Source organism: Sclerotinia sclerotiorum, genomic scaffold (assembly GCF_000146945.2).
Source record: "Sclerotinia sclerotiorum 1980 UF-70 scaffold_10 genomic scaffold, whole genome shotgun sequence".
NCBI classification, from domain to species: Eukaryota; Fungi; Ascomycota; class Leotiomycetes; order Helotiales; family Sclerotiniaceae; genus Sclerotinia; species Sclerotinia sclerotiorum.
The window spans coordinates 820,027-846,059 of NW_001820826.1; the positions used below are offsets into that span (position 1 = coordinate 820,027).

Here is a 26,033-nt window from a genome sequence, read left to right on the forward strand (position 1 = left end):
AGAAGTTTTATAGTATCATAACCAGCATCCGCATGGAAACACCTTACTTACATAACCTCGGAGTCACTAAAAAGCTTTCCTTTATTCACTTGAATATTGCCCCTCGATACCAACCTACATTTCATTCCTGATTAGGATTCTCACAGCTTTATACTGCTCCAATTGCTACACTCTTTCTGTTTCGTTACATAACGGAAGCGTCATTCTTCAAATTGCATTTTTACTTGTACCACCGCACGAATAATCGACGACGCGTACAGTTATCTTTCACTTGGTACAAGATTTCCTCTCAAATTTTCCATCTTCCAATCTCGATACCGAGAAACGGCTGATCGAAAAAACCCACACGAAAAAGTATCCACTCCTTCTTAGCATCAAAAGAAAAAGCTGCAAGGGAGAGAAAGGAAGAAGGTTCACTCACTTGACTTACCCGTACGTCCCTGAGAAGTTTATTCATTAGATTGGAAGCAAACAACTTCACCGCTTTGAAAAAAATTCGGATAAAGGAAGAAAATTTCCCGATTGGATCAATCTTACCATCAAAAGTTCCAACATCACGAAATCTCATCCCATCTTTGGTTAATCGTCACAATCCAGACTCTTATATTCTTTGAGGTCATTCGGAAACTGGGGTTGAGGTGGTGTTACTAGCTGTAGTCGTTTGGAAGTGAGGATATTCTCGAATTTCTCGAATTTACAAGGTATTCACCAATAAAGGACTTGGCATTGGTGATCGACGTACAGCATTACATTCGACTATTCAATTCGATCATTAGACAAATCTACACCGAAGGACTTTGATTTGTCGGTAACCCCTCAGGAGACTTCTCCGCATTCATTTCCTCGTTTGTCGTTCGTCTGAGTGAGCAGCAAGGATTGGACTTCTCTACAAGTAAACAATAATTTCCATTTCGTCTAAAATTGGGAGTAACTCGAAAAACTAGAAGAGGAATTTCAGCCACAAACATTTATCTGTGGAATAACAAAACATCAGCCTTGAATTATTGTTTAAAAAGCAATAGATCGTCTGACGATTAAACCCCCATATCATCATTCAATGCCCTCAGCAACGCCGAGGTCTACCCTCGCCATCAGACCTCGACCACTTACAGAATCACAACCACCCATAAATCGAAAACACGCACCTTGCACTTCATATCCAGAAAGTTCCCCTCTTGACAATTTCTCCTTCTATAATACTCCTACAACTTACTCGGATCGCCCATCAAAACGATCCATGACCACTCCATCGAAAACTATCGCTGTCGTCAATTCGTCTGGACGACAGGCTGCATCATTTATCCGCGTTGCTAGTGCAGTGGGCTATAATGTACGAGCTCAGTTGCGAAACCTTGATGGGATAGTAGCTTCGGAAATTTCATCACTTCCAAATGTTACTGTCCTAGTAGGCGACCTTTTCATCAAACGATCTTCCTCTTCATCACCAACATTAGATCCCGAGACTACCAAATTAAATGATGCACTCATTCGAGATCTTTTCCATGGAGCGCAATTAGCATTTATCAATACTACATTTTGGGGCGATGAATATGCTATTGGTTGCGCCTTGGCCGATGCCGCCGCCGCGGTTGGTATAGAGCATTACGTCTATTCATCTATGCCTAACCACTCTGTCGTCAACTCTTCATGGCCATCGCTCCCCTTATGGTCCGAGAAATACGCGGTCGAAACCTACATTCGAACGAAACTTCCTTGCCTACGATCAACTTTCCTCTACACCGGAATTTACAACAACAACTTCACATCACTACCATACCCGTTATTTTGCATGGCCCTGCAACCCGATGGATCTTTTGAGTGGCAAGCTCCTTTCCATCCGGATGTACCTTTACCGTGGCTGGACGCTGAGCACGATGTCGGACCTGCAGTTTTACAAGTATTTAAGGATGGACCACCTGCTTCTTTCTCGAATCCTCGTCGCATCCCTCTCGCTTATGAGTTTCTCTCTCCCAAACAAGCTTGCGCCGCCTTTGCCCGCGGTGTCGGCCGTCCTGTAATATACAAACATAACCCCGATATCGAAGTACGAGTTAAGATACCAAAAGGATATAAAGAGCAATTAGTAGCATTGGAAAGGATGTATTCGTTAGGGAAAGACGACCTAAAACTTCAACCTCCTTACTTTGCCGAACAGGAATTGGAGGATAAGGTTCCAGAAGAGGCTTTGAAGCTATGGGAGGGATATCGAGGTCTAGAGGAATATGCCCGAGAAGTTTTCCCATTGGAAGAAGCTGCAAATGGATTAACGTGGATGGTGGAGGAAAATTATGAGGATAGGACATATACACCCAATGAAGTGACGAATGGTGGAGTGGACGACAATCCCAACTATGAAGAAGAAGATGACGACGATGATGGTCTGACTATAGGTGGAGGACTCGGTACATCTGGTGAAGCTACCCCCGCAAGAAAAGAAGAGACATGGTTAGCATGAAGGGCTCGATCTTCTCGACTTTTTGGTATGTACTAGATGGTTTATCAATACCTCTATCTGATTCAAACAATGATCCTCTTTATATTTACGACTTCACGACGATTTACGGCATGGGAAAAAATAACGCCCCTCAAAAAGCTCTTGTAATTTTCGCATGCATTTACTCATCACATAACATCAAAATACTACAACAAAAGCAAAACAAACCAGAAGCAGAAGCAAAACTCGGCATAAAACAAAAGCAAAACGAAATTATATGAATTTAATCACAACGGACTCACTATTCACCAACCGAACTCCGAGAAAGAATCACGGCATATTGACATGGGAGGTGCAGCGGTGAAATGGCATTCTGCAATCTGCATTCCTCGTGCTGGGATGAAATGGATATGGAGTTGAATAATTACAAACAACTGGTGAACCACTGGCGGATAGGTCAGGTATTTATTGCATTGGTGTGGTGAGGAATTGGGTTTGCATCATGGGGATTTTGGGGGATGAAAGGAAAAGGGATTGGATGCGGATATGTATGGAATGGAATAGATGTAATTTTGGAGAATAGGAAAAATTATATGGGTGATTGATTGAATGTGTATTATCTTGGCTTGGCTTGCGTTATACCGTGTTGTTAGGTTGGCGTAGAGAAAATATATATCTAGTATGATGATGTTATGACGGAGATAGGAATTTCTGGTATTTGTCGATGTGATTTGGTCTTCAGTGGATGATCAACTTTCGTTTCTTGTTGAACTTCTATCTCTCCTATCTTGTGTTTATGAAAGATAAATAGTAGTCACCTTTCTAAATGGATCTAGAACTAGATCAAATCCAGCTATCTATCTATATCAATTCCCATGAACAACAGATCCTACATCACATTATGATATTGAATGTGAAATATGAAATACCGCCCGCCACACACCTGTTACATATACCATGCACCTCTCATCTTCAACATGATAATCTACCCATCCAAACTCCAAAATCCATACCTATCTCCATCCTCCCGCCTTGGGAATCTCCATACCATCTCCAGCTACAAGGGGCCATCCACAATTAGGGCTTCTGAATATTCTGCTTGCCGAAAGATTTGAGACAGGGTAATGGATTATTTGCCATAGGAATATTTAGTTCTAGAAGGGATTGGATGGTTGTCACTATATTATACGGCCTGATAGATGGAATAGGAGTTATACATGGAAGAATCAATGATCCGGATAGATGCAAGATACTAAATCGGTTTCTTGTTTCGAGTAGGCTGTAATGTATCAAAGAAGTTGAAAATAATATTGGATAGATTCGGTATCCCGAGTAGAATCATATCCTAAATAGTTGATGCAGTGTTCCAAATGGATTCAATATATCAAACAGATTCAATGTATCAAAAATATACAATATACTTACTTATTATATCAATTAGATTCTAATCTACCATACAGAGTCGATGTAGAACGGCAGATTCAGCAGAACACGTACTTTCAATATTCCAAATCAACTTAACATATCCAAATATCGGCTGCACTCCTTTCCTGAATCTCATGTGCTTCCCGAAAAACCTCATCTCGCATTTCTGTAGAGACAACACCGATGTCATACACGTGTAACCTTGATGAATGAGATGAAATTATAAGCTCATATGTAAGACGGAAGGAGCCCTCGAGCCTTCTCCGTGCGTTATTAACGTTTTTGCATCAGCTGACACACTAGACACATATCCGGCAATCGGGAATGGGGTCATATAAAAGCAGCTGAGTATGACTTGATGTGGTGTTCCATGAGAAGGTTTGAATTGTTCCATCATGATGTTAGAAATGAAGCAAGAAAATGTATCGGCTTGAGCTTATGTCAGCGAAAGTCGGAATGTTCCTGGATGTCGGCCCCTTTCAATCCCGTTATAAAACGCTTGCTAGCCCACTACCGGTCTAGTTGAAGGTGCTAAACAGATCGGTGCCTTTCAGACGATCCTTCCGCACGTACACGACTAATCCATCCGTGCCATTGCCATCTCAAGTGAAGGCGACAGGACGAAGATACCACTGGTCAATTACAGGATGCCAGATTCTTGGCCTACCATAGTCTGAAGATATTCAGCACTATGCCTGGCTCTAGGACTTGTTGCACAGCATGATTCTCACTACATACGGTGTTAGTAACCCCCGGTTGTATCTACTTAGCATTCCAGCTTCGAGCGATGTTAGTAAAGATTGCTAAAGGTAAATGTACAAAGGTACTGAATTGGCATATATTTATATATATCCCCAGACATGCCACCTGATCCATTTTCTTCAACACGTCTTTAGTTTTCTATTAATTAGCATTAACAAACAACAAACAAGTGGCATAACCCGCCTTCGACATACACCTTGAAAATACGCCCGCCTCGCACCTAGGTTAGCAGTAACTAACAACCTCAACTTAACAATCTTACCATGCGATCAACTGCAGTCCTCATCGTAGGCGCAGGTCCTACAGGCCTCACTTTAGCTCTCGAATTATCAGTACAAAAGGTCCCATTCATCCTAATCGATCCTCTCCACACCCCTGCACCTAATTCTCGCGCTTTAGTCCTCCATGCCCGTTCCGCCGAGCTTCTCTCCCGACATCCCTCCGTCGTATCGAACTTGATCCCTCTTTGGAAACAAAACCTCGGCTTGACTTTCTATATCAATAAAAAAAAGGCATACGAGGTGGATCTCACCAAGGAGAGTGTAGGAGTATTTGATGCCGAGTACTCAGGACCGTATTTTCTCAGCCAGAGCGATACGGAAGCAAGTCTTGAGAGACAATTAGAAGAATATGGAGGCAAAGTAGAGAGAGGAACAAAAGCTACAACCATTGTTCAGGACGACAGTGGTGTTTCAGTTCGGGTTAGGAAAGTAAAGGAGGATGGATATGAAGAGCCAGAAGAAGAGATTCGCTGTCAATATATTGTCGGATGCGATGGCTCACATTCAATTGTTCGAAAGTCCGCCGGTTTGAACTTCGAAGGTTCTGCGTATGCATCAGACTTTTTGCTCGTAGATGTGAAGTTGAAATGGGATTATGCGCCGGATCGGCTGACGATGTTGATGGGTAAAGAGTTTATGATGTGTTTACCACTCAAAGATGGTGTATACCGACTTATATTAAGTGCTCCTAACTCTAAGAACGGGAAACCGACTCACGGAGAAGCTAAAGATGATGAACCTACTCTTAAAGATTTTGAAGAAGCCTTTCAAAGACTTGCTACGGGGAACATACAACTCGAGGGTCCTCCTACGTGGATTGCACGATTTAAACTCCATCATCGAATCGCCGACTCCTTTCGCAATGGCCGTGTATTCGTCGCTGGAGATGCAGCGCATATTCATTCACCAGCTGGTGGTCAAGGAATGAATACAGGTATTCAAGACGCTATCAACCTTGGTTGGAAACTCGGCATGGTTATTCGCAATGAGAAGAAAGATGATTTTCTCGACTCCTACAATGTTGAACGCCGGCGCGTTGGTATTAATCTTCTAAAAGGCACAGACCGAATCTTCGAGTTCCAGGCCATGAAAAATCCTATTTTCCTCTTTTTGCGCAATACTCTTTTCCCATGGATTGCCCCGATTGCTTTTAAAGAAGGCGCGAATCGCCAAAGAAGATATCGTTTTATTTCACAACTTGGAATAAGATATCGTCATTCATCGTTTTGTAAAACTGCAAATGCGTATTATGGACCTAGGAGAGGAGGCGACCGGGCACCAGATGGGAATATCATTCTCCCTGGAAGTCAAGGTACAACCAATTTATACTCATTGTTCAAAGGGCCGACGCATCATTTATTGCTTTTTTCTGGGTTTGGGAAAGAAGCTATGGATGCGGAGGAGTTGTTAGAGACGGTTGGAACGGATTTTCCGGAAAAGGAAAAGAGTTGGTTGAGGATTCATAGGATTGTTAGTCAGGAAAAGAGAGAAAGTGATGATATGTGTGATGAGGACAATATTTTACATGAGAGGTATGGGTTTAAAACGGAGCCAGGTTATGTGCTCGTTAGGCCCGATACGTACATTGGGTATATTGGGACGATGAAGGGATTGGCGGAGTGGAAGGCAAGTTTACTTTTGTGAGAGAGGGAAGGGAAAAGGGATGTGTTATGGGTTCAGAGGGTAGGGGTCTGTGACACGAGATATGTGAACGGGACTTGGACATCAAGAATAAGGCGCAGTCGCATTGTTCAGGGAGTATTTATGACTGAATGAATATTGAGGTTTGGGAAATATGATGAGTTTGGATTTTGTCCTGGTATGAAGGATTGATATTTTCGTTACATTGCATTGTTTTAATTTAGAATACCTCACTCACTATTAATAGACTTATTATAGGGAATTCTACTTCTACTTTTTTGTGTTATACATGTGTATATGTATATGTATTTGTATAAGATGAAATAGATAAATTCACATCTATTTATCTAAGTCCCAAATTCGTAATACTATACACTTCATGTATTCCTGTATATCCCATACAAGAATAGAACAACACAATAAGTAAGTACCTTTTCAGCACATTTAAAGTACGATAGAAAGTTCGGGTTCTATACATACATATATATACCTTGGGATAGATACTACGAAGATTTTCCTCTTAAGACTCGAGTTTCCGGCCGTCGTTAACTCGCTTGCTTGTTATTATCTCTCTGTTACGTAGTAACAGTCAACCTGTCCATATGAGCTTAGACCCCGTGGAAAAGCAAACCGATTCGCATACAATTTTGTATGGTAATCGGTTCGTAGAGTCTCCCCACCTTCAGCAAGCACAGACATATAGTCTGATCCAAGTCACGTGATGGACCCTGCATATTCAGGGATACGAATCGTAGGTCCATACGAATCGTAGGTCCATACGAATCGAAGGTCCACAAACTCTCAGGATCCAAGAGATCCAATGGAGGACGAAGGTCTATATAATCAGGATGGTTTCCTTTGTGTAGAGCTTCGTGCTCAAGATCAATCATTTAGTATACTCTACTATTAGTTACGAATTGCATATCATTATTGTCATTACTTAAGTCCCTGCTTGACGCCTAGTTATAAACCACCTCGAGAGCCTGGAGCACTTCCACGTGATCTAGACGGCAAACCTCGTAACACTCTCCTATCTTTAAATTTATATATATTTATATTTAAAGTGATGCATAATTAATATATTCATTCCTAGTGATATAATTTTTCTTCCTTTTGGACTAAATAAATAAAAGGAATAAAAATATGTTTCTATTGTTTGAATGATATTAAAAAGATTTAATAATTATGGGAATCATAATAATTCAATATTAGTAATTATATAAAAGCATGAAGAGAAATACAAACAGTAAGAAAAGCAAGATCCGACCCGAGCCCGCTCAAATGCCATTGTCTCCCTTAATTCCCACTACGAAAAAAATCAAACCTCAAGTCACATCATCAACCTCAAAGTCCTTCCTGCGTACACAGCAAAAGTGCGCGAAAAGTAAAAATCCTCAAAAAATAAAAGTGCAACTGCCGTGAATCGAACACGAACCTCCACCTTGGAAGGGTGGAATCCTAACCATTGGACCACAGAAGCTAGACATTAGATATTGGTGTTTGCTTTGTTTGATGCTCTCGTAAACCTTACGTAAATATATATACGTATGATGCATGTTTATTTGGAGTGTTGTCATTGGTGGACGGATTACTGAGTGGGACTGAGCAATATGAAGATAACTACGGAGTACATACTTGAGTAAATAATTATCTCGGGAATTCCTCGAGGGGTTTAAAATTATGGAAGATGTTGAATATGTGAATTTTAAGTACCTAGTAGATATTAATGGTAATAGAAAATACACCAGACACAAACTAGTTGGTAGCTTATGATCGATCTATAATCAGGAGTTAACTCTTCTAATATAGAGATTCGTGCTTGATTCACGATATATATATACACCTCCTTCCTATAAATCCATAATTACTCAGAAAAAACAGGTACGATGAGCATAAGAATATGGGGTAAAGGCGTATACATACGGCGTGGTAAGCAAGGCGAAGAAGCAGGCATATATATGCATAGGTATCAAGGGGTAAGTGAGATATGCATAATTCTCCTTTACCAACATCACAAAGTTTCACAAAGTAAGCAACGTAAACCTACCTATCTACGTCACATCGATTCGAGCTTTTCTCAATATCCTTTGAGAGAAATAAGTTTTGCTGTGATATCGACTGCGTAGCTCATTGCATGCAGCTACAGCCATCCTAAAATTGATAAAAAGAGACAAAGCCTAGAGGAGGTTCTCTACAAGAAACTCTTCGAAACTATGATACAAACCCCAGGCTAAATCACATACGCACAATCCCTTCCAAAGCATGAAGAAAGTCGGGACCAAAATGGCATTTGGAAAAATCACCACCCTAGCCAAATCAAATCATTCATTTCGCTGTTACCAATTCATGCAACCCAAATACTTGTACAGTTCTTGTAAGAAAAAGAAAACTCGTGGCTTAGGAAGCTCAATAGAATGTTGAAATTATGATGTTTGTTTCTTCTCTGTGTGTTCGTTGCCATTACGATTATTGTGATGATTGGCAGCTTTTTCCTTTCGAGCTTCATCAATAGCAGTTCGTTGTTGTATGCTAGAATCATGAGATTTCCATTCTACCTTGGTTTCGGGTGGGAATGAAAGAACACGCTTCAATGTCTCCCTATTTAGTTGTTAGTATGTGATTTTGCGAATGTGATGGGGAAATTATGTACCTAATCTTAAGTACCCTTCCGCCACCTGAACGAGTCCAGATACTCAAAATATCTTCACCATTGCGTACGCTAAGTACAACACCGCAAACCTCCTCACTAGGATCGAATTCATCTCCTGCCATTGCAAAGACTAAGTCCTCCCAATAACGATCGGCCACACCCTTCTTAAGTCTCACGATCCATTTGCCTCCTTTTTTATTTTCATCATCCTCCCAAACAGGGCGAATTCCCTTTTTAAACATGTGGTAATCGGAAACCAGTGGCAGATCTGACGGGTGCCTCATATGATCGAAAACATCGAACAATTCCTCCGCCGAATTGAATACTGCCATTGGATGTAATGTCTTTTCATATTCCACGAATCCATTTGATTTGGAGATTGGGGGTCTGTACCAGAATACCCAACCATGTCTAAATTGATGAGAAAGTGGTGTTGTGACCGTCTTAGAATCTGTGAGAGAAATTTTAGAGGCCTTTGATCCCAAGTCTCTATAATTTTTCTCTGCGGTTGGTGTTTTGGTAGATCCTCCCACCACACTTCCAAAATCCAATACGCCTCCACCCCCAGGTGTCTTCGGACCCTTTGCACTTCCAAATGATGCGAAAGCGCCTGATCCTAAGCCAAAGGCGCTCGATGCGCCAGTTGTTGGGGAGGATAAAGACGAGGCCGAAGGGGACATGGAATTGAAAGGATTCTTTGTGCTATGCGAGGAGGTATCTCCATTTCTTCTACCCAAAGCGAATCCTCTTGTCGGGTGGTCGCCACCATTGAAAGTTGATCCATTCGTAGTTGGATTTCCTGTGGATAGCGAAAGTTTGCTGGAACTGTACCGCACTTTGATTAGAAGCGCTCAAAGAAAGAGGCAATGCGGGAACGAAGAAGGAAATACTTACTTCGAACGTCGAGTCCACAGGTTATCCATTACGAAAGGATGAAAATTAGATCTGAATGATATGCGCTTAAGTCAAAACCTTCAGGAGTGCTAATGTGTTGGGCTTCTGTTGTGACGGTGATGGTGACTTTGACTTCTAAGATGTGCGTTTTGTTGATAGAGATGTACAAGAATGTATCGGTATCGGATGATTTTTGTTGAACGAGTATGGATATCGCAAAGGGCAAATTTGGTGTGGAGTTTGGTGGTATCCGTAGGATTCAGTAAGTTGTAGATGATAAGATTCTTTTTTAGTATTGTATTTGTATTGTATGTGTATTGAGGGTTTTCAGTTTTATTATTTGACTCGATAAGTTTGTAGTGGGTAATGATTAAAATGTAGGAAGTACATAACCATCGCGGCACCTAATTCTTAGAGCAGCGCGGGGCCTAACTGATTTTAGCGAACAACGCTAGTGTAAGAAATATTTTGTTTGAATTTTTTCCTCTTGCGTTTTCCTTTTCTTTCTTCTTTAACAAAAAGACCATTAACTCAAATCATCGACAGTTTGATATCATTACAACTCAACTGCCGATTCCGATAACTTGGTCGAGAATATATTTACCACTTCAAAACCATCGTCACGAGGGCCCCTCGTGCGGCTTCCATGACACGATGATGACCTAAAGATGGATACATATCAAATTTTGAACAATGAATCATTTCAGTCGAGGATGAGGATGGTGATGACGTTGATGAAGAGGATGAACCATAGGGTAAGCACACTCGGATGCTCTGCACAATTGGATGAAAGATATGAGGATAATACAACTCTGGTAATACGATTCAACCGCCATGTTCCACGGGATACATGTTTGCTGTGTTGGAGTTGAGATGAACTTGGGCAAATACTGATACTTTGGTGAAAGCTTTCTATGGATGGAATTATTATGACCCTTTTCAATGCTGACCTATTATATCAAGTCCATAGTTACATAGTCAAAAATCAATCTTGTCTTCAATCATTCAAGTTTTGTTCTCCTCTTGGTTGTGTGAGAATGCTTGAATACCAGTGGTGTAGAAGCGCACGACAATCTAACGTCAATAATTAAATAACAAATGTTCTTCTAATCTTCTACTCTAATTCATTCCCATTGTGCCCCTGATATTATCTCTAAATTCTATCTCTTCATCTACACATCACGTTTCTCAAAATCATAACCCAGCTCTTCCATTGTCTTTGCTTTTTCGCCATCTTCGATAAATTTCTTTCTTATGTCTCCATACACCTTTCTTATCCACAACGTCTTCTCGTCGCAATATGCTGGTTCCTTACTGAATCCGTCTTCGGAACCTTTTACCCAGTCATGTAAACCATTTATGTATTCTGCATCATGCGGGTAACCAAATATGTGGAACGACGTGCCATTGCCGTGTTCTTTCTCCCGCTCCTGCTCCCATAAGTTCATTTCCTCCTTACTGGGCAAGAACAACTTATTCGACCAGACTTTCGAAATTGCTGCGCTCTGGACTTCAGATATAGGGAATGGGATAACTTTCTGTGGCAATGCTGTAAATGCAAGGGTTGGATATTGGATGTCAAATAGATGTTGGTATGAGCCGACCACTCGTCGACCTGTGACAACGACCGGTGGATTTAATGCGTTGAGGAATGGATACGAGTAGAAGTATCCTGTGCAGTACACTATGGCATCGATATCCTTTTCGACCCGCCCATCATCGAACCTCACACCCCTGATGTCGGCGAGATATTCTGAAATAGGAGGTACTCCTTCTTTCCCATCTTCTGCTTCGCCAGAGGAAGTTCTGACAGAATTCAGCAGAGGTCTTTTACAGACTTTGCTGATCTGAGTCCCAATATCCAAGCCCGAGGCCCCATTACCAACCACGATTACTTTCTTGCCTGCAAAAGAAGCAGGCGAACGGAATATTTTAGAATGTGATATGATGGATGGATGAGCCGAGTTGAATTCCTTAATCCCTGGTACATCAGGTATGAAAGGAACGGAATAGTGACCATTTGCAATAACGACGGCATCATAAGTCTCTTTGATTTCGTTATTGGTAATTGTAGATTTGGAAGTGATTTCCCATCGATCCTGACCATTTTCAGGCTCTAACCTTATGTTCTGAACTTGCTCTGAAAAACGAATCAGATGTCTAACTTCCCCAGAATAATGTATGAGGTATTCTTGAACATCTTCCCGTGTAGGAAAAAGTAAAGAGTCGGAGCGAAATGGTCGGTCAGAGAAACACATTAACGTTTTGGGAATATTCGTGTGTAGACGATCATACATGGGATTTGAGAAAACGGGACCATTTCCGTCCTGTGGCCAGATCGGCCTCTCAGGCGGTACATGAGGTGTCGTTGATGGGATGGATACACTGTCAATTATATTTGGGGTATAATTCCATACCCCTCCTACTTCAGCTTGTTGCTCAATGATATCGACCTTGTCAAAGTATTTCTCCGCTAGAAGGTACTTTGCTGCAGCCAACCCCGAGGGGCCTGCTCCTACAATAGCAATTTTCTTGACGTTGAAAGAAGCTCGAAGTTTGAAGTTCATTTTGAGGATTCCGGTACCCAGCTCTGATATCTCTTCTCGTTCGTTCGTTCAATATTCCTTTGAAAGTCTCAATATTCTGTATGTTGACTCAAGCTTCAAATTAGAAGTGTATGTGGGTAAAAGAAGAACCAAAATGAAAAGAATGTTTAAAGTTCTTGCATTGCAATATCGAGAAGCTGTACTATATATGTGAAGATTGACCTGGTGTACTCTGTACTAAGGTTACTACTGATAAAGGTAAGATCTTGCTATATATTCCTTGCTTCACTGCGTTGCACTGCAGCCGGCTTTTGCAGGGGTCATCACACAATACATCGGCAAATCTTTTAAAAAGATTCCGATGACGCCCCATCCCAAGCTAGGTACTCCATAATGGAGCTCCCATCACGAAGAATTCACTGCGCGTCCCACCACTTCAAAGCAAACAATTATTCACGCACCTCAAACATATGAATACGGTTCGCTGACACATTGACACGGTAGGATTATGGTTATTTACAAGTAATCAGCATTGGAAGTAGGAATTCTCCGTTCTACAATGACAGAAACAATGGCAGAAACAACGACATCTAAAAATGGAATTCCAGACTCTACAACAATGTCGACTTTAGAATCAACCACGCATATTCCAATCGCACAACTTTCACCATTACTTCCCGCATCAACTTCAAGATCAGTTCAAGCAGTGGTAACTCTTACATGGCCATACAGTTCCCGTACAGGTTCTGTAGCCTTTCTACTTGCAGAACCCGATTTCCGCTTGCGCAGAATCAGAGGCCAGGTGCGCGTACAGTTTTCAGGATCATCTGCAAATGCGGTCGCGAAATCCGGTATAACTAGTGGAGATGAAGTGATCTTATGTCTAGATGGTGTGGAATACCTAGAACCTGAACCTCCAAATGCGACACCTGGAAGAGGTGTAGAGTTTGAACTTAAATTCACAGAAAGACTTCTGCTTCAGGTAAGAACAAAAGATGATTTTTACATACCATGTTTTAATTTATCTTGATCCAGTTTCGCCCAGAGGAGTCTCAAGATGTCAAAATCATCAATATCGACCACCCCAATCCAGAACCTGTTGTCGCGCCCACACCTGTTCTCGCGACAGAGGCAGAGGCAGAGACGGATAGCCAAATCCTAGAAGTGCCATCAACACCTGTTCCATTGTCAAATCGAGTGACCACAAATATTTCCGAGGAATACTTTTCCCCAGTGTTCTTGAAACGTGAGCGGATATCATATGGATCAATGTTTGAAGATGGCTATGATCCATTTGAAGAGGGAGATAGGTCAGTACGTGGCAGAGGTAGGAAGAGGACTAGGCTTAGTACAACATGGCGATTCACAAGCAGGTCGCCAAGTCCCAGCCCAGAGGTCGAAGAGCCAGTAGCAGCGCATTCGGAGCATGATATTCAGGAGCCGGCAAGCCAGCATGCGCCCGCCATGACGGATGAGGGTGTCCAGACTGTGGAGGAGGAGACTCTAGAGGTTGGAACTGGGGTATCAGCTGAAGCAACACCAACATTGGAACAAAGTCAACCTATAGTCGTCGATAAAGTTAAAGTAAATGGCGTTGCGCAGGCTGTGGATGCAGATGCCGCAGTCAATGGAGAACCACAGATCGAAGAAGCGACCACAGCCACAATGCCACACCCCAGAAAGCAATATGATCTTGCTATTCCAGAAGTCGAGGAACAACAAAACCCGCCTGATAATGCAGATGAGAAGACACCTCATTCTCCGCAGTTACGACCTTTGCCATCAGAAGGTCTACCTCTAGTCTCCCCATTGGCAACAGGCCAGATTGAAACGTTCAACAACCACATACAAAATGACCATAATGAGGATCTTAACAACTCGAATGTCCTAGCTATATACTCAGGAGAGGCTGATTCACCGGAACAGGATGATCAAATTGATGCCAAAGAAGATCCACATAGTGCCAGGCCTGGGAGCCATACGAGCAATCAACCGAACTCAGACCAGAATACTTATCAAACATCTACAATTCTTTCTGGGGATGAACATGGCGCTCCAAATATGGAAACCACTTTCACTCCTCACGATCATGATGAATTTGAGGCTGGAGAGGGTGCAGGAGGTGCAGAGCAATTCTTTTCACATCACAATATCTCTGGATCTGATCGTTATACCTCAGCTCATGTTTATGCTGAAACTCCAGGAGAACAAGGCCAGTATGTTCATAGTGGGTTAGAGGAAGATATAGCTCAGTATAACTATCCCGATCCAGAAGAGATACATCCTCAATCAAATAATTGGGGAGCTCAATCCAGTATGGCCTATCCAGAACTCGAGAATAGTCATGAATCTGCAAGCCACAGTCCATATCCTCAACAACCATCTATGCCATCCATGGTTCGATCCCAAAGTAATCAATCTCACCAATCCCTTCAATCTCATCAATCTCCCAAATCTCAACCTGTAGATTTGACTGAGAGTAGCGACGAGGACGAAGATGCTGATGGATATCCTGAAGTTGAAGATAACAGCCAGCAGTACATGTCTAGCTCTCATTTACCAGTGGACTATGGAGAGGAACGTTCCCATGATGACGAAGGAGAAGAATATGAGGACAATACGTATGACGATGAGGATAAAGTAGATGATTATGGGGAGGGTTACTCTGACGAGTATGACGAAAATATGGAATTAAGAGGTAGGGACGACTACGTTGAAGAGGATGATAACGGTAGTGGAAATGATTATGATGAGGACAACTACAGTGAAGACGAAATGAACAATGAAACGCCGCTGCAACAACATCCTCCACGAGAGCCAGAAGTAATAGACCTTTTGTCTTCCGATGATGAAGATGAGCCAGGAAGCCCTATTGATCAAATCGGGGACGATATCGAAGATGAGGAACTAGAATCAGGGCAAGAGAAAGATAGATACGAGGATCAGGAAGAAAATGAGGACGACGAAAATCTAGATGTTGTTGGTAAAGAAATCAAAAACGAAATCTCTACCACAAATCCCCAGCCTGACGCGTTGGTTGAGGACGAATCAATGGAAATCGAAAGTACGCTAGTCAATGGGCGCAATGACAGTATTGAAACTGGCACGCAAATGCCCAAAATAATATCGAAGGCATCGGAATCTAGTTTTGAGGCTCAAGTATATGTAAATCTGAGCCGGGGTGAGTCAAGGGGTGCACAGCAATCGCCACCATCCCAAATCAGCTCCGAGCAAGAGGCTACTACCGACCTAGACTCTCCCGAGCCTATGGATGTTGAAACCAGTTTGGACAATACCTCTGCTGCCACCGCAACCCACAATCTTGATGGCTTGTTTAAGCAACTAGAGAAAGCCGAATCGAAGATGCAGGTGGAGCAGGGGCCTTCGAATACCCTCCATGCTATATCTCAAAATGTTGCAGTAGATGCTGAGTACGACGTTGAAGATTTTGAGAATGAAGGAAATGTCCAAAACCCGGATGGAGCAAATGCTGATGAGACCTACCTACAAGAAACCCAGCCAAGCGGACCGACAGAATATTCAGCAACAGTAACTGAGGTTTCCCATGGCCCAACACAGCGCGATAATAGTGAAAATATTATCAATGCTGCTCTCGAAGATTTGCTACCATCACCAATAGCTGTGGAGGTATCTAATGCTTCAACAATACCCAATTCTACAGAACAAAGTATTAAGGATCGAGCGGCCAAGTCTGGGTGGGCTAATTTACCTAAGGAGGATACCTTGTTCTCGAGAACATTTGGTATAGATGGCGCCAATGATACTGGCGAGGATGCTGACAAGAATAAGAATGGTCAAATATTGTATCCTACATTGCCAGTGACTGAGCCAGAAGATCAACAGGAGTTAATTGATGAATCAGAACAAATTTCACAATCCCAGAAGCCTACTCATGGCACTGAAATCACAACAAACCATGGAAATGACCAACTTCCAACCCCTGACGATACTCAAATGATGAATCTTGACGAGGACACTTTTACTTCAATGTCAGACTTAGTCCAATCTCAATTACAAGAAGAAATGGGAGAGATGGATGAAGATTCAGAAATGATATATAGCGATGGGAAAATTGCAAAGGATCAGTCAACGGACTCCATTGATGACGAAGGCCAATCTTCTTTTCAAGAAGCAATTGATGAGGATCAGAATGTGTCTCCAGAGACAGATGCTTTGGATAGAGATGATGACGATGCGGTTGAGCCTAAACTCGAAGATTTTGAGGTTGAATTCACCAACGCGGAGGTGACTGAGATTGAAAAGACTGAAATTATCGAAACCGAAGTAGAGCATGTCGACAAAAATCCTGTCGAGAACGATTTAGCCGAGGATGAGGAGCTGGAGGAAGAGGAGGTGGTGGAGGAAGAAGATGTGGTGGAGGAGGAAGAGGTGGCGGGGGAATTTGAAGAAGAGGATGTGGAGGTAGACGAGGAAGCGCCAGACGAGGAGGTGGTAGACGAGGAGGCCGATAAAGGTGGAGAAGTTGGGAATGAGAAATCTGATATTAAACAAATCGAAGCCGATATCAGAAAAGCCGAAATGATAGAGTTCGAAACTCAGCAGACTCTCACGAAAATGGCTGGTGATAGCATTTTGGGACAAGACATGGATATGGCTGAAATCGCGGAAGAGTCTATTGAGCAAACTCTCGAGGAGACTGAAGCTGTGGTTGAAAAAACCGAAGTCATTGTGCTAGAGCAAATCAAAGGAACCACTCGTGATTTTTCAGGCTCGTCGAGAAACCGTAACCGCAAAAGAAAATCCTCTGGTATTGAGAGTACGGAAACCAAATCAAGGCCCGTTAGTCCTCGGCAAACACGATCCAGCAAGGATCTTTCACCTTCACCTGACTTTAAAAGGAGTAGGAAAGGATCGGCCACTCTCAGTCCCAGGCAAACCCGATCAAAAAAGATGGAGCCGGTTGTAGAGGCTTTTACTCTCACAACTCCAACGAAATCCAACGAAGAGGATGACATGCCATCTACACGTGGTAGCGATCGTTCCAGGAGATCACCGTCGATAATTATCGACGAAGAGAAAACACCAGAAGGGCATGATGCAAGCGCTGAAATGGCACTAGAATCACTCGAATCGCCCGAATTACCCGAATCACCCGCATCACCTACAAAGGCTGGCCATCACCTCAGAGCACGTGCATGTACCGATCCCAAAGTCCGTTTAACTAAATACCTTCGTACTGATTTAAGTGAATACACAACTCTCAAAATGCTTCGTTTTAAAATGACTTCCAAACTGGACATTTTGGCGATCGCGACGAGCGTACCTCCAGAACCCCGCAGAGTAAAGTCGGGACCAAGACACTACACTAGCATTTTCACCGTTACTGATCAAACTATTGCCCCTTCTGGAGTAGTCCAAGTAAGAATTTTCCGTCCATACAAAGATGCTCTTCCCACACCTGAAATTGGAGACGGAGTTCTACTGAGAGATTTCAGCGTTTTACCAGTCGAAGGTAAAGGCTTCGCGTTAAAATCTGAGGAAACAAGCAGTTGGGCAGTATTCAAGGATGAAGGTACAGAAATTGAAGTTAGAGGACCTCCTGTTGAATATGGTCATGGCGAGAAGAAACATATGAAAGAATTGAGGGAGTGGTTTCATGCTCTGGACGATGACCAAAAGACGAAATTAGATAAGGTTAGCAAGACGATAGCGAAGGAATCTTCGGCGAAAAATACGCCGGAAAAAGGAAAAAAGTGAGAGGTCCACATGATTTGCATCTGGATTTTTGAGTGTGGATGGCATTCAGGGGGTTAATGTAGTTGGAGAGGGGCAAGAAGTATATGTATAGATAGTTGTACTTTATAATGAGTGTTACGGAGTATGGAGGCAAAGTGTCTGGGCATATTTCAACGCGGTAGGTTATGAAGATACCATAATGAGAACCTTCATCACTGGATGAAATGAGCATGATTAGCTAGCTAGTTTAATTTACTTTCTGAAATAGTAATTTCATTTGACATTATGGTATTCAATAGATACTATCATATCCAGATTAGGGCTCAATGTGTATTTATTGTGTTATTAACATGGGATAGGTAATGCTTGTTATTTGCTTATACCCTCTCCACTCCTCTGTCACGATTCACCATTAGGATTAGTGTCATGGGATGAAAATGAATCACGTGATAAGGAGCCCTAGGAGCTTTCTGGCTCCTAGGGGCTCCCTTTATCGATCATTATATAGTCAGAGTAGTTTTATAGTTTAGGAGCTTCGTGCTCAACTTAGTTATCAATTGGTTTACCTACATTCTACTTGATCTAGTAACGAATTCACTTCCAAGTGAATACCAGTGATAAAGCCTTAACCCATAACAACCAACCAGACGAAACCTTAGGCAGCCGCTGCCTCCAGTACAGTATCGTTACATCTTCTCACCACTTCTATCTTTTTATACTTAATGATCCTTCAGGACAAGAGAGGTTTATCGTGGCCATCAACTCCACTTTGTTTAAAGAAAGAGAAGAGTATTGGTCGATGTTAAGGTTATGTATGTATGATATGACCTCTAGATTTGATTTTGCTGAATCTGGACTGGAGTTCCAATTCTCATATTGATGTATATGTTAAATGAGTATTATAAACAAACCTTTAAAAGAAATTTCATTAATATTTGTTTTAATCTAGTATTTGAATTTTAAAGGTCTTCAATAAATAGTAAGTCCAATGTTACGAGGTTTGCCGTCTAGATCACGTGGAAGTGCTCTAGGCTCTCGAGGTGGTTTATAACTAGGCGTCAAGCAGGGACTTAAAGTAATGACAATAATGATATGTAATTCGTAACTAATAGTAGAGTATACTAAATGATTGATCTTGAGCACGAAGCTCTACAAATGAAAACCTATCCCTTATATAGAACTTCATATTCTACTGTATTCTTTTGGATCCCTTGGATCTACTGGATCTAGAGTTTAATTATCTAGATCCTCTAGATCCTTAGATCCATCACGTGATTTCAATCAGAACATATGTCTGTGCTTGCTGAAGGTGGGGAGATTCTACGAACCGATTACCATACAATTTTGTATGTGAATCGGTTTGCTTTTCCACGGGGTCTGAGCTCATATGGACAGGTTGACTGTTACTACGTAACATCCAAATCAACGACTCCATAACCCTACATTTTCCCCACTATCACCATCACCATCACCAAAATCTTAATCTTAATCATAAAATATCAATCACCCAACTAATCTTTTCAAAACGAAAAATATTAGAGACACAAAAAGCAAAAGAATACTACTTTTTTGCGTTCGCCGGGAATCGAACCCGGAGCCCATCGACGTTGTTTCACAATCTCTTTTGGAGAAAAGATGATGATGGCAACGATGGATTTTACCATTAAACCACAAACGCTTACTGGTGATTGATGAGTAAAGCGGGGGATTTAGATATTATATTTAGCACGGTTTACTGTCTAGAATTCAAAGTCAGCGAAACAACGGTGATGTGAACCTTGAAATTAGGGCCGATAATACACTCACTTGTCAGCTAAACGAGTTGTATTTAAGCTGGTGAAGTCTTCTACGTATAGCCATCGCTTCCCTCACTCAAAGACCAAATATTATTAACCTTCATTTCATAAAGGACACGCAATTATGAAGCAAAGTAGTCAGAGCTCTTTTGATCAAATGCCAGCTCTTCATCACTCCCCCATCACTCCTCTACCTCTTCTTGGTGCCGGAAACGGAGGTGGTACAAGTAAGAAACACCATAGTTTCTACACCATTCGTTTCTACTGCTAAGCCACTAAAGCAGTGTTGGATACACGAGCGAATTCATGCCACATTTTTAATGTAACATGAGCGATATCTTTTATTTTGAATCAGGATCACACGCATGTGACATCAGCAATGGCAAGGCGGAGCAGAGAGCTATGCCCAACGATAAGGCTCTCAAAAGCCTTATGTCTCTGCTCACCTGAATTCAGATTGTCTTGTTAAGCATAGTTATCTCATCATCCTCATTCAATTTGCAAAGTCAAGCTCTCATTTTCCGATTCAAAACACCAGAGGCTAGGATGAAAACACAGCCTGAGGGATATCCAAAACTTGCTGCCCTTCAGGGTACCTATTCTCAGTTAGGGATATACCGTCGTTTTTCGACTCTCAATGCCCGTAATCTTCTCTATCTCCAAGCAGAGCTCGTTATCCTCGAAGCCGACCTCAATCAATTCACAAAGAATGACTGTATGTCTGAAGATCTAAACGCAAAGCACTACCAGAAGAATTGGTATTATTTGAGCGAAAGAAAAAATGGTGTAGCGAACTCCCAGTACCACACAATGTTGTGCGTGAGACAGAAGTTGAAAGAGTATAGTAGGACGCTCTTGGACGGAGCGAACAGAAGTTTGTTATTAACAGATGCTTAGATGAGTGTCTTTTTCAACAACGTCAACTTGCCACCTTCGATCTGCCAGAATCCGGAAACCTCGAATTCCTGAACCATTGGCTTGTCGATTCGAGACAGAATGATTGTGCCCTTGAAGGCTTAGATAGAAACGTCTGGAAAGAAGGGAAGGACTTGCTGGTCATCAAACCTGATGAGATAGCGGCTGAATCTTTCACGAGAATCCCGCGGAAACCCCTGACAGCAATTTACCACATATTCAGGATGCGCTGCCGTCGCCGACAGGCCGATGAGGAGAGCCTGATATATGTGTACAATGAGAAGATTGTAATCAGGATAGCTGATATGATTGGGTCAGCCATCGCTTCATCGTTGCCCGTTCTGGCTGTTGTAGTCCTGTATTCAGTTCATGAAATGTTGGCAAGGTTAGGCATAATCGCTCTGTTCACAGTGGTGTTTGCTTTGGCGCTAGTGGTGACTACGAAGGCGAAGAGAGTTGATATATTTGCCGCGACTGCTGCGTGAGTGGTTTACGATTGTGTCTCAAGCCGTCGCTAACATCTTGCTATGGATAGGTTCGCAAGTGTACAAGTCGTATTTGTGGGAAGCACCTCATCTTGACCCTTTCCATGCGACAAATTATGGGATAAAAGACATACATAAATTCTGCTTTGGATTTCCAAATTATCTAAACTATTTTCTACCATGCAAGTGCTCATCGATGCTCCTTTGAATTCGCACTACTTTCAAACTCATCTCATATCGAGTATGCTCCCCTCATTCATAACGGTAGCAGCTTCCATTCATCACCTAGACTTAGTAGCCAGAGGATCCACCATTTTCCCCCGAAGAATGATTAGAGTGGTTGCAATGCTGTTCCCCTTCAGCTTGTCTCTCTTCTTCCGCTGCTCGAATGTCTTCTTGACGCTCTGCCTCCTGCCGCTGCGCATTCTCTTCTTGTATACGTCCATGCGCTTCTCTCTGTTGCTTCCGATCTTGTTCGAATTAGTCTTGGGGGATTTCAAGAGTGAGTAATAAACAGGGTTATGCCTTGAGACTCTTTCTTTGCCCCCGATCTCATCATTAACATAGGTGGGATCTTGTCCGGAAACACTGCAACGTAAAAATCATGATTGAGGACCATGTCAATGCCATCGATGATGTGGGGCACATGGCGGAATGTGTTAGTGTAGAATCTGGTCTTTGGTCCAAGGCCAGAAAAGCTCAATTCAACCTCTCCGTCAACTTCCTTCTCTCCACCAACTTCCTTCTCGTCGCCATCATAGGTCCTGATGGTCCATTTGGAATCTGTCGGCTGGCCGTGTACATAACGCATCGCCTCGTCGGTGATCAGGTTTGGTCCATAATTTCCAGGATCGATGAAGACCATCCCACGCTTGATGACCTTTAAATCTTGTTTGCTGTAAATGAGGACTTTTTGGAAGAAATCTCCTTTTTGAGCATCAGATGATACCGTGTCTTCGCCGAATTTCGAAGTGAAAAAGAAAAATATCCATCGTCCAGTGGCAGCTCCGATCTTCGAAAGAAAGTTGCCCATGATGAAGACGGGGCAAGAGGAGCTGTAAATATTATTAGTCTAAACTCATTGAATCATTTAGAGCAGGCATCAGGAGTCAAGTTACCAGGTAACGAATGCAAGTTGAAATAGAGCAGAAGTTTGAAGCGCTTTTGGCTTGGTTGGTAGTGTTGAAAGAGGCTTTCCGCTGCTATGATACGTGTGGTTCACTGTTCAAAGTTTGATGTTTGGATCTGGGTCTAGGTCCCATAGGGGGACATCGTACCTGATTTATATTCTTTGTTCGTTCCACGAAAGTTCTAAGATACTATGATTTCCCAGACCGCGGACGAAAACTTATCGTTGGTGCCATGCCTAGCCGTGAAATGATAAAGTTCTTCCCTAGCCAATTCAAAGTTGATTATACTTTGTTGATTCAAGGATTATGCAGAATAAGACTTCCTTTGGTACGACGGAGAGGCTGGCGGGCATGCGTTGCGAAGTGTAAATAAGACATACTATAGGTCAATTGACAGATAGTACTTTTTTTAATTTGATCTCATGAAGAAGAAGCTAGCGGTATATCAGTGTTCACTGAAAGCAAGATATCGACGTAGTTCAACCTTCAGAATAGGACTTTTTTTCGGTTTGATCCTATAAAAGATGAAACCAATGATATGCTATTGCTGAATGTCAACGACATTTGTATCGGCTTACTAGCAAAATATGACTTTTTTTTTGTACAACCTCGCAAGGAGGAGGGGAGCAGCAGGTATGTATTACCAAATGTAAAGGATACTGTTATAGGTCAATCACAACATAGGACTTTTTTTTGTATAACCTCGCGAAAAAGAGTGGGTTGGAATACATTGCCAAGTGTAAGCAAGGCATATTTAAAATATAGGACTTTTTTTAATTGGATTAAATGAATTCTTAGCCAAAGGCATCCACGGTGGGTGATAGAGCAATAGGATGTCAAGCTCACTTATATGACACTTCCAAGTTTCTCATTATTTTACTTATTAACTTCAACATTCCACTCGTCAAACTCATCCATCACAATCATCAAAAACATAATGGCAAACTTTCCTTACAATACGAACTCCGAGATGGGAGACATGAACACATTTCCTCTCGTACAACAAACACCCACCACCTTTCTATTTCCAGCCTCAGCCCTTGCGCGCTGGCCCCAGCCTTATTGCTCATAACTTGTCCTCTAATCAGAATAACTACGTTCTTGCGCACGGTAGTGAAAATGTTATAGGGGTTTCGATGAACGATCAAATTGACCCGCACTTACTTCCTCCTTTCATCAGCACAAATTCTCTAGTTAGCCACGTGCACAGCCATTCCCACCCAATTCTCAGATGATACAGGCATCACCGGCGTCTGCTTATAATGAGGTTTTTATTCCATCTCAACCTGATTTGCAAATGGCCAGTACTCAACAGCAACCTCCCATACCACAGGGGCTCGCTTCTTATAATGAGTTTTTTATTTCAGCTCAACCTGATTTGCAAATGGCCAATACCCAACAGCAAACCCCGAAACCACCAGGCCCAAAGCGAGCCCGCGATCATGCGACTATCACCTCAAATAAATGGACAGATCATGAAAATCTGCTCTTCCAACTCTATGTCACCGAAAAGAAGTCTTACAAAGAGGTTCGTCGGATAATGAACGAAAAATGCAAATGGTCAGCTAGGTGAGTAACCAAGAGTTTTCATAGGACTTCATACCAGTGGTGCATCTGCTAACCCTCGCATAGCGAACGTCAATACAAAGGGAAAATCAAGCTAATGGGTATTTACCGAAACACAGAGGAACGGGAACGAAAAGCAGTCATAAAACATATCCAACGGCGAAGGGAGAAAAGGAAGGAAAGCTATGTCCGTATCAGGAAGCATCAGATTAGCGAAGATAATTTGCGTCTTTGGGAAAAAAAACTTGGTATAGACACGAACGGGTCAGCTATGGCCAAAAGCTCGTCATCACGTGGGTTTTCCAAATCCTGTTAATGAGCGCCACTGATTATGATAGAACTACCAAGCGATATAAGCATATTTACGGGTTCTGTTGACCTCCTGGGATCTTGGCAGCATATGCATATATATTGCATGATGCATATAAGGAGCAAACAAAACTCAACTTTTAATTCATTCTTTCCTTTTTGGTATACTGTTTGTTTGCTTTCAATATTTTGATTTCAAAGCACTTTAATTCCGAAGGCTGAATACCTAACCTTATTCCTTCATTTTTTGAATAGATACTCGCAGCTTAACTGCTTAGCTAGAGAATCAATCAATTCAATCGGATGCTCTTTCTAGTCTCAAGAAACCCAATAGGAGAGAATACATGAACCTAGGAGTAAATCAGCATTGTGAAAAATTTCAAAATGGGGGAACTTCGCAATACAGGTATTTCATCATCCGAGGTATAGGAACATGAGTCTTGAGCCATTGAAATCAAAAGACAGGCAATATAAGGATCAAAGTCTAATTTGGTCATGTTTTCGGAAATTCCATGAGCTATCTTTAGCGCTACTGAACTAAGACGTCGACGATAACTGTACTGGTTTAGTTTGCTCCATAACCAATTCTTATCAACATATGCTAAAATTGGCCTCGAAGTAGTCGTCGATCGACAGAGGTAATGAGGAGTAGTTGGTGAAACAGACTTGCCGTCAAGATATAGATGTGGTGATGAGTAGCTAGCAGGTTTTTAGTTTTCGGAAGACTCAAGCTATGGGTAAATTCTACATACCCGCTAGACTTGAGAACCGACCGGTAGGAGTGTATCGCAGAGCCGAAAAGTTGCCTGCTAGTTTCGTCCCGGCGGCGATTTCTTGCTATGATGATGTGTGTTGTGTATCCGGCATGAGGGTCTTCTGTTGTTAAATTAGGGCTGTTGTTGCTCTTGTCTTCACTGATGTTTGGCAAGACATCGCAATCGATATCATCCAATATTTCAGGTTTCCATAGTATGGGTGGAATATAAGAGGATGGTTGTGCCAGAATCCGCTGGCGAAAGGAGTCTGGCTCTATTTTGTGTATCCTCAACGTGGCCACCATTTCTACAGTGATAACGTTGTTACTTTGATGGCAGTTGGTTGTGGTTGCTGTGGGTGGTTGGTTATTGATTAATAAGGGGTTGATCAAGGGATAACCTCAGAGGTTTGGTGGCGTTGGGCTGATGGGAGCCTGTTTGATACGGCGCCCATATTTTGATACAGTCTGGATGGTCCATCCGAGCCTTAATAGGTAGATGATATAACCCCATCTGCAACAATAATAGACCTGTGAACCACAAACGCTAGTTATAGTTGCGAGTTGCGAGTTGCGAGTTGCGAGTAAGGAGGATATCGATATATATATTGGCGGGGTGGACGAGTGAGTGGGTTGGTGGAGTTTTGTGGGTTTTTTTTGGTGAGAGAGTACGAGATGATAACCTTAATATCACGTGATCAAGCTGAAAACACAGCATAAGCTTGGC

The 26,033-nt window shown here is 42.2% G+C and overlaps 9 protein-coding genes and 2 non-coding genes across 11 annotated transcripts; 5 read left to right on the top strand and 6 right to left on the bottom strand.

Moving 5' to 3' along the window:
• Nucleotides 1–1,057: 1,057 nt before the first annotated feature.
• SS1G_07824 (hypothetical protein) lies at nt 1,058–2,455 on the top strand (the record flags this gene model as incomplete). Its single annotated transcript, XM_001591149.1, has 1 exon — nt 1,058–2,455. The coding sequence occupies one exon, from the start codon at nt 1,058–1,060 to the stop codon at nt 2,453–2,455; it is 1,398 nt and encodes a 465-aa protein (XP_001591199.1).
• Nucleotides 2,456–4,884: 2,429 nt separating this feature from the next.
• On the top strand, nt 4,885–6,546 carry SS1G_07825 (hypothetical protein; the record flags this gene model as incomplete). Its single annotated transcript, XM_001591150.1, has 2 exons — nt 4,885–5,941; nt 6,245–6,546. 2 exons carry the CDS (start codon nt 4,885–4,887, stop codon nt 6,544–6,546), a joined length of 1,359 nt encoding a protein of 452 aa, XP_001591200.1.
• A 1,405-nt stretch (nt 6,547–7,951) lies between these two features.
• Nucleotides 7,952–8,023, bottom strand: SS1G_14594. The gene has a single exon. It is a non-coding gene; the product is annotated as a tRNA-Gly (tRNA).
• Nucleotides 8,024–8,966: 943 nt separating this feature from the next.
• On the bottom strand, nt 8,967–10,116 carry SS1G_07827 (hypothetical protein; the record flags this gene model as incomplete). The annotated part of the gene is made up of 3 exons (XM_001591151.1): nt 8,967–9,141; nt 9,194–10,018; nt 10,088–10,116. 3 exons carry the CDS (start codon nt 10,114–10,116, stop codon nt 8,967–8,969), a joined length of 1,029 nt encoding a protein of 342 aa, XP_001591201.1.
• A 1,143-nt stretch (nt 10,117–11,259) lies between these two features.
• SS1G_07828 (hypothetical protein) lies at nt 11,260–12,654 on the bottom strand (the record flags this gene model as incomplete). Its single annotated transcript, XM_001591152.1, has 1 exon — nt 11,260–12,654. The coding sequence occupies one exon, from the start codon at nt 12,652–12,654 to the stop codon at nt 11,260–11,262; it is 1,395 nt and encodes a 464-aa protein (XP_001591202.1).
• Nucleotides 12,655–13,204: 550 nt separating this feature from the next.
• On the top strand, nt 13,205–18,372 carry SS1G_07829 (hypothetical protein; the record flags this gene model as incomplete). The annotated part of the gene is made up of 2 exons (XM_001591153.1): nt 13,205–13,615; nt 13,669–18,372. The coding sequence occupies 2 exons, from the start codon at nt 13,205–13,207 to the stop codon at nt 18,370–18,372; spliced, it is 5,115 nt and encodes a 1,704-aa protein (XP_001591203.1).
• Nucleotides 18,373–19,921: 1,549 nt separating this feature from the next.
• Nucleotides 19,922–20,029, bottom strand: SS1G_14645. Its single transcript has one exon. It is a non-coding gene; the product is annotated as a tRNA-Gly (tRNA).
• A 242-nt stretch (nt 20,030–20,271) lies between these two features.
• Nucleotides 20,272–21,643, top strand: SS1G_07830 (predicted protein; the record flags this gene model as incomplete). Its single annotated transcript, XM_001591154.1, has 4 exons — nt 20,272–20,374; nt 20,686–20,862; nt 21,045–21,543; nt 21,598–21,643. 4 exons carry the CDS (start codon nt 20,272–20,274, stop codon nt 21,641–21,643), a joined length of 825 nt encoding a protein of 274 aa, XP_001591204.1.
• Nucleotides 21,644–22,043: 400 nt separating this feature from the next.
• On the bottom strand, nt 22,044–22,580 carry SS1G_07831 (predicted protein; the record flags this gene model as incomplete). The annotated part of the gene is made up of 1 exon (XM_001591155.1): nt 22,044–22,580. The coding sequence occupies one exon, from the start codon at nt 22,578–22,580 to the stop codon at nt 22,044–22,046; it is 537 nt and encodes a 178-aa protein (XP_001591205.1).
• Nucleotides 22,581–24,061: 1,481 nt separating this feature from the next.
• SS1G_07832 (predicted protein) lies at nt 24,062–24,456 on the top strand (the record flags this gene model as incomplete). Its single annotated transcript, XM_001591156.1, has 2 exons — nt 24,062–24,246; nt 24,363–24,456. The coding sequence occupies 2 exons, from the start codon at nt 24,062–24,064 to the stop codon at nt 24,454–24,456; spliced, it is 279 nt and encodes a 92-aa protein (XP_001591206.1).
• A 386-nt stretch (nt 24,457–24,842) lies between these two features.
• Nucleotides 24,843–25,612, bottom strand: SS1G_07833 (predicted protein; the record flags this gene model as incomplete). The annotated part of the gene is made up of 3 exons (XM_001591157.1): nt 24,843–24,902; nt 24,957–25,251; nt 25,305–25,612. 3 exons carry the CDS (start codon nt 25,610–25,612, stop codon nt 24,843–24,845), a joined length of 663 nt encoding a protein of 220 aa, XP_001591207.1.
• Between the last annotated feature and the right edge of the window lie 421 nt (nt 25,613–26,033).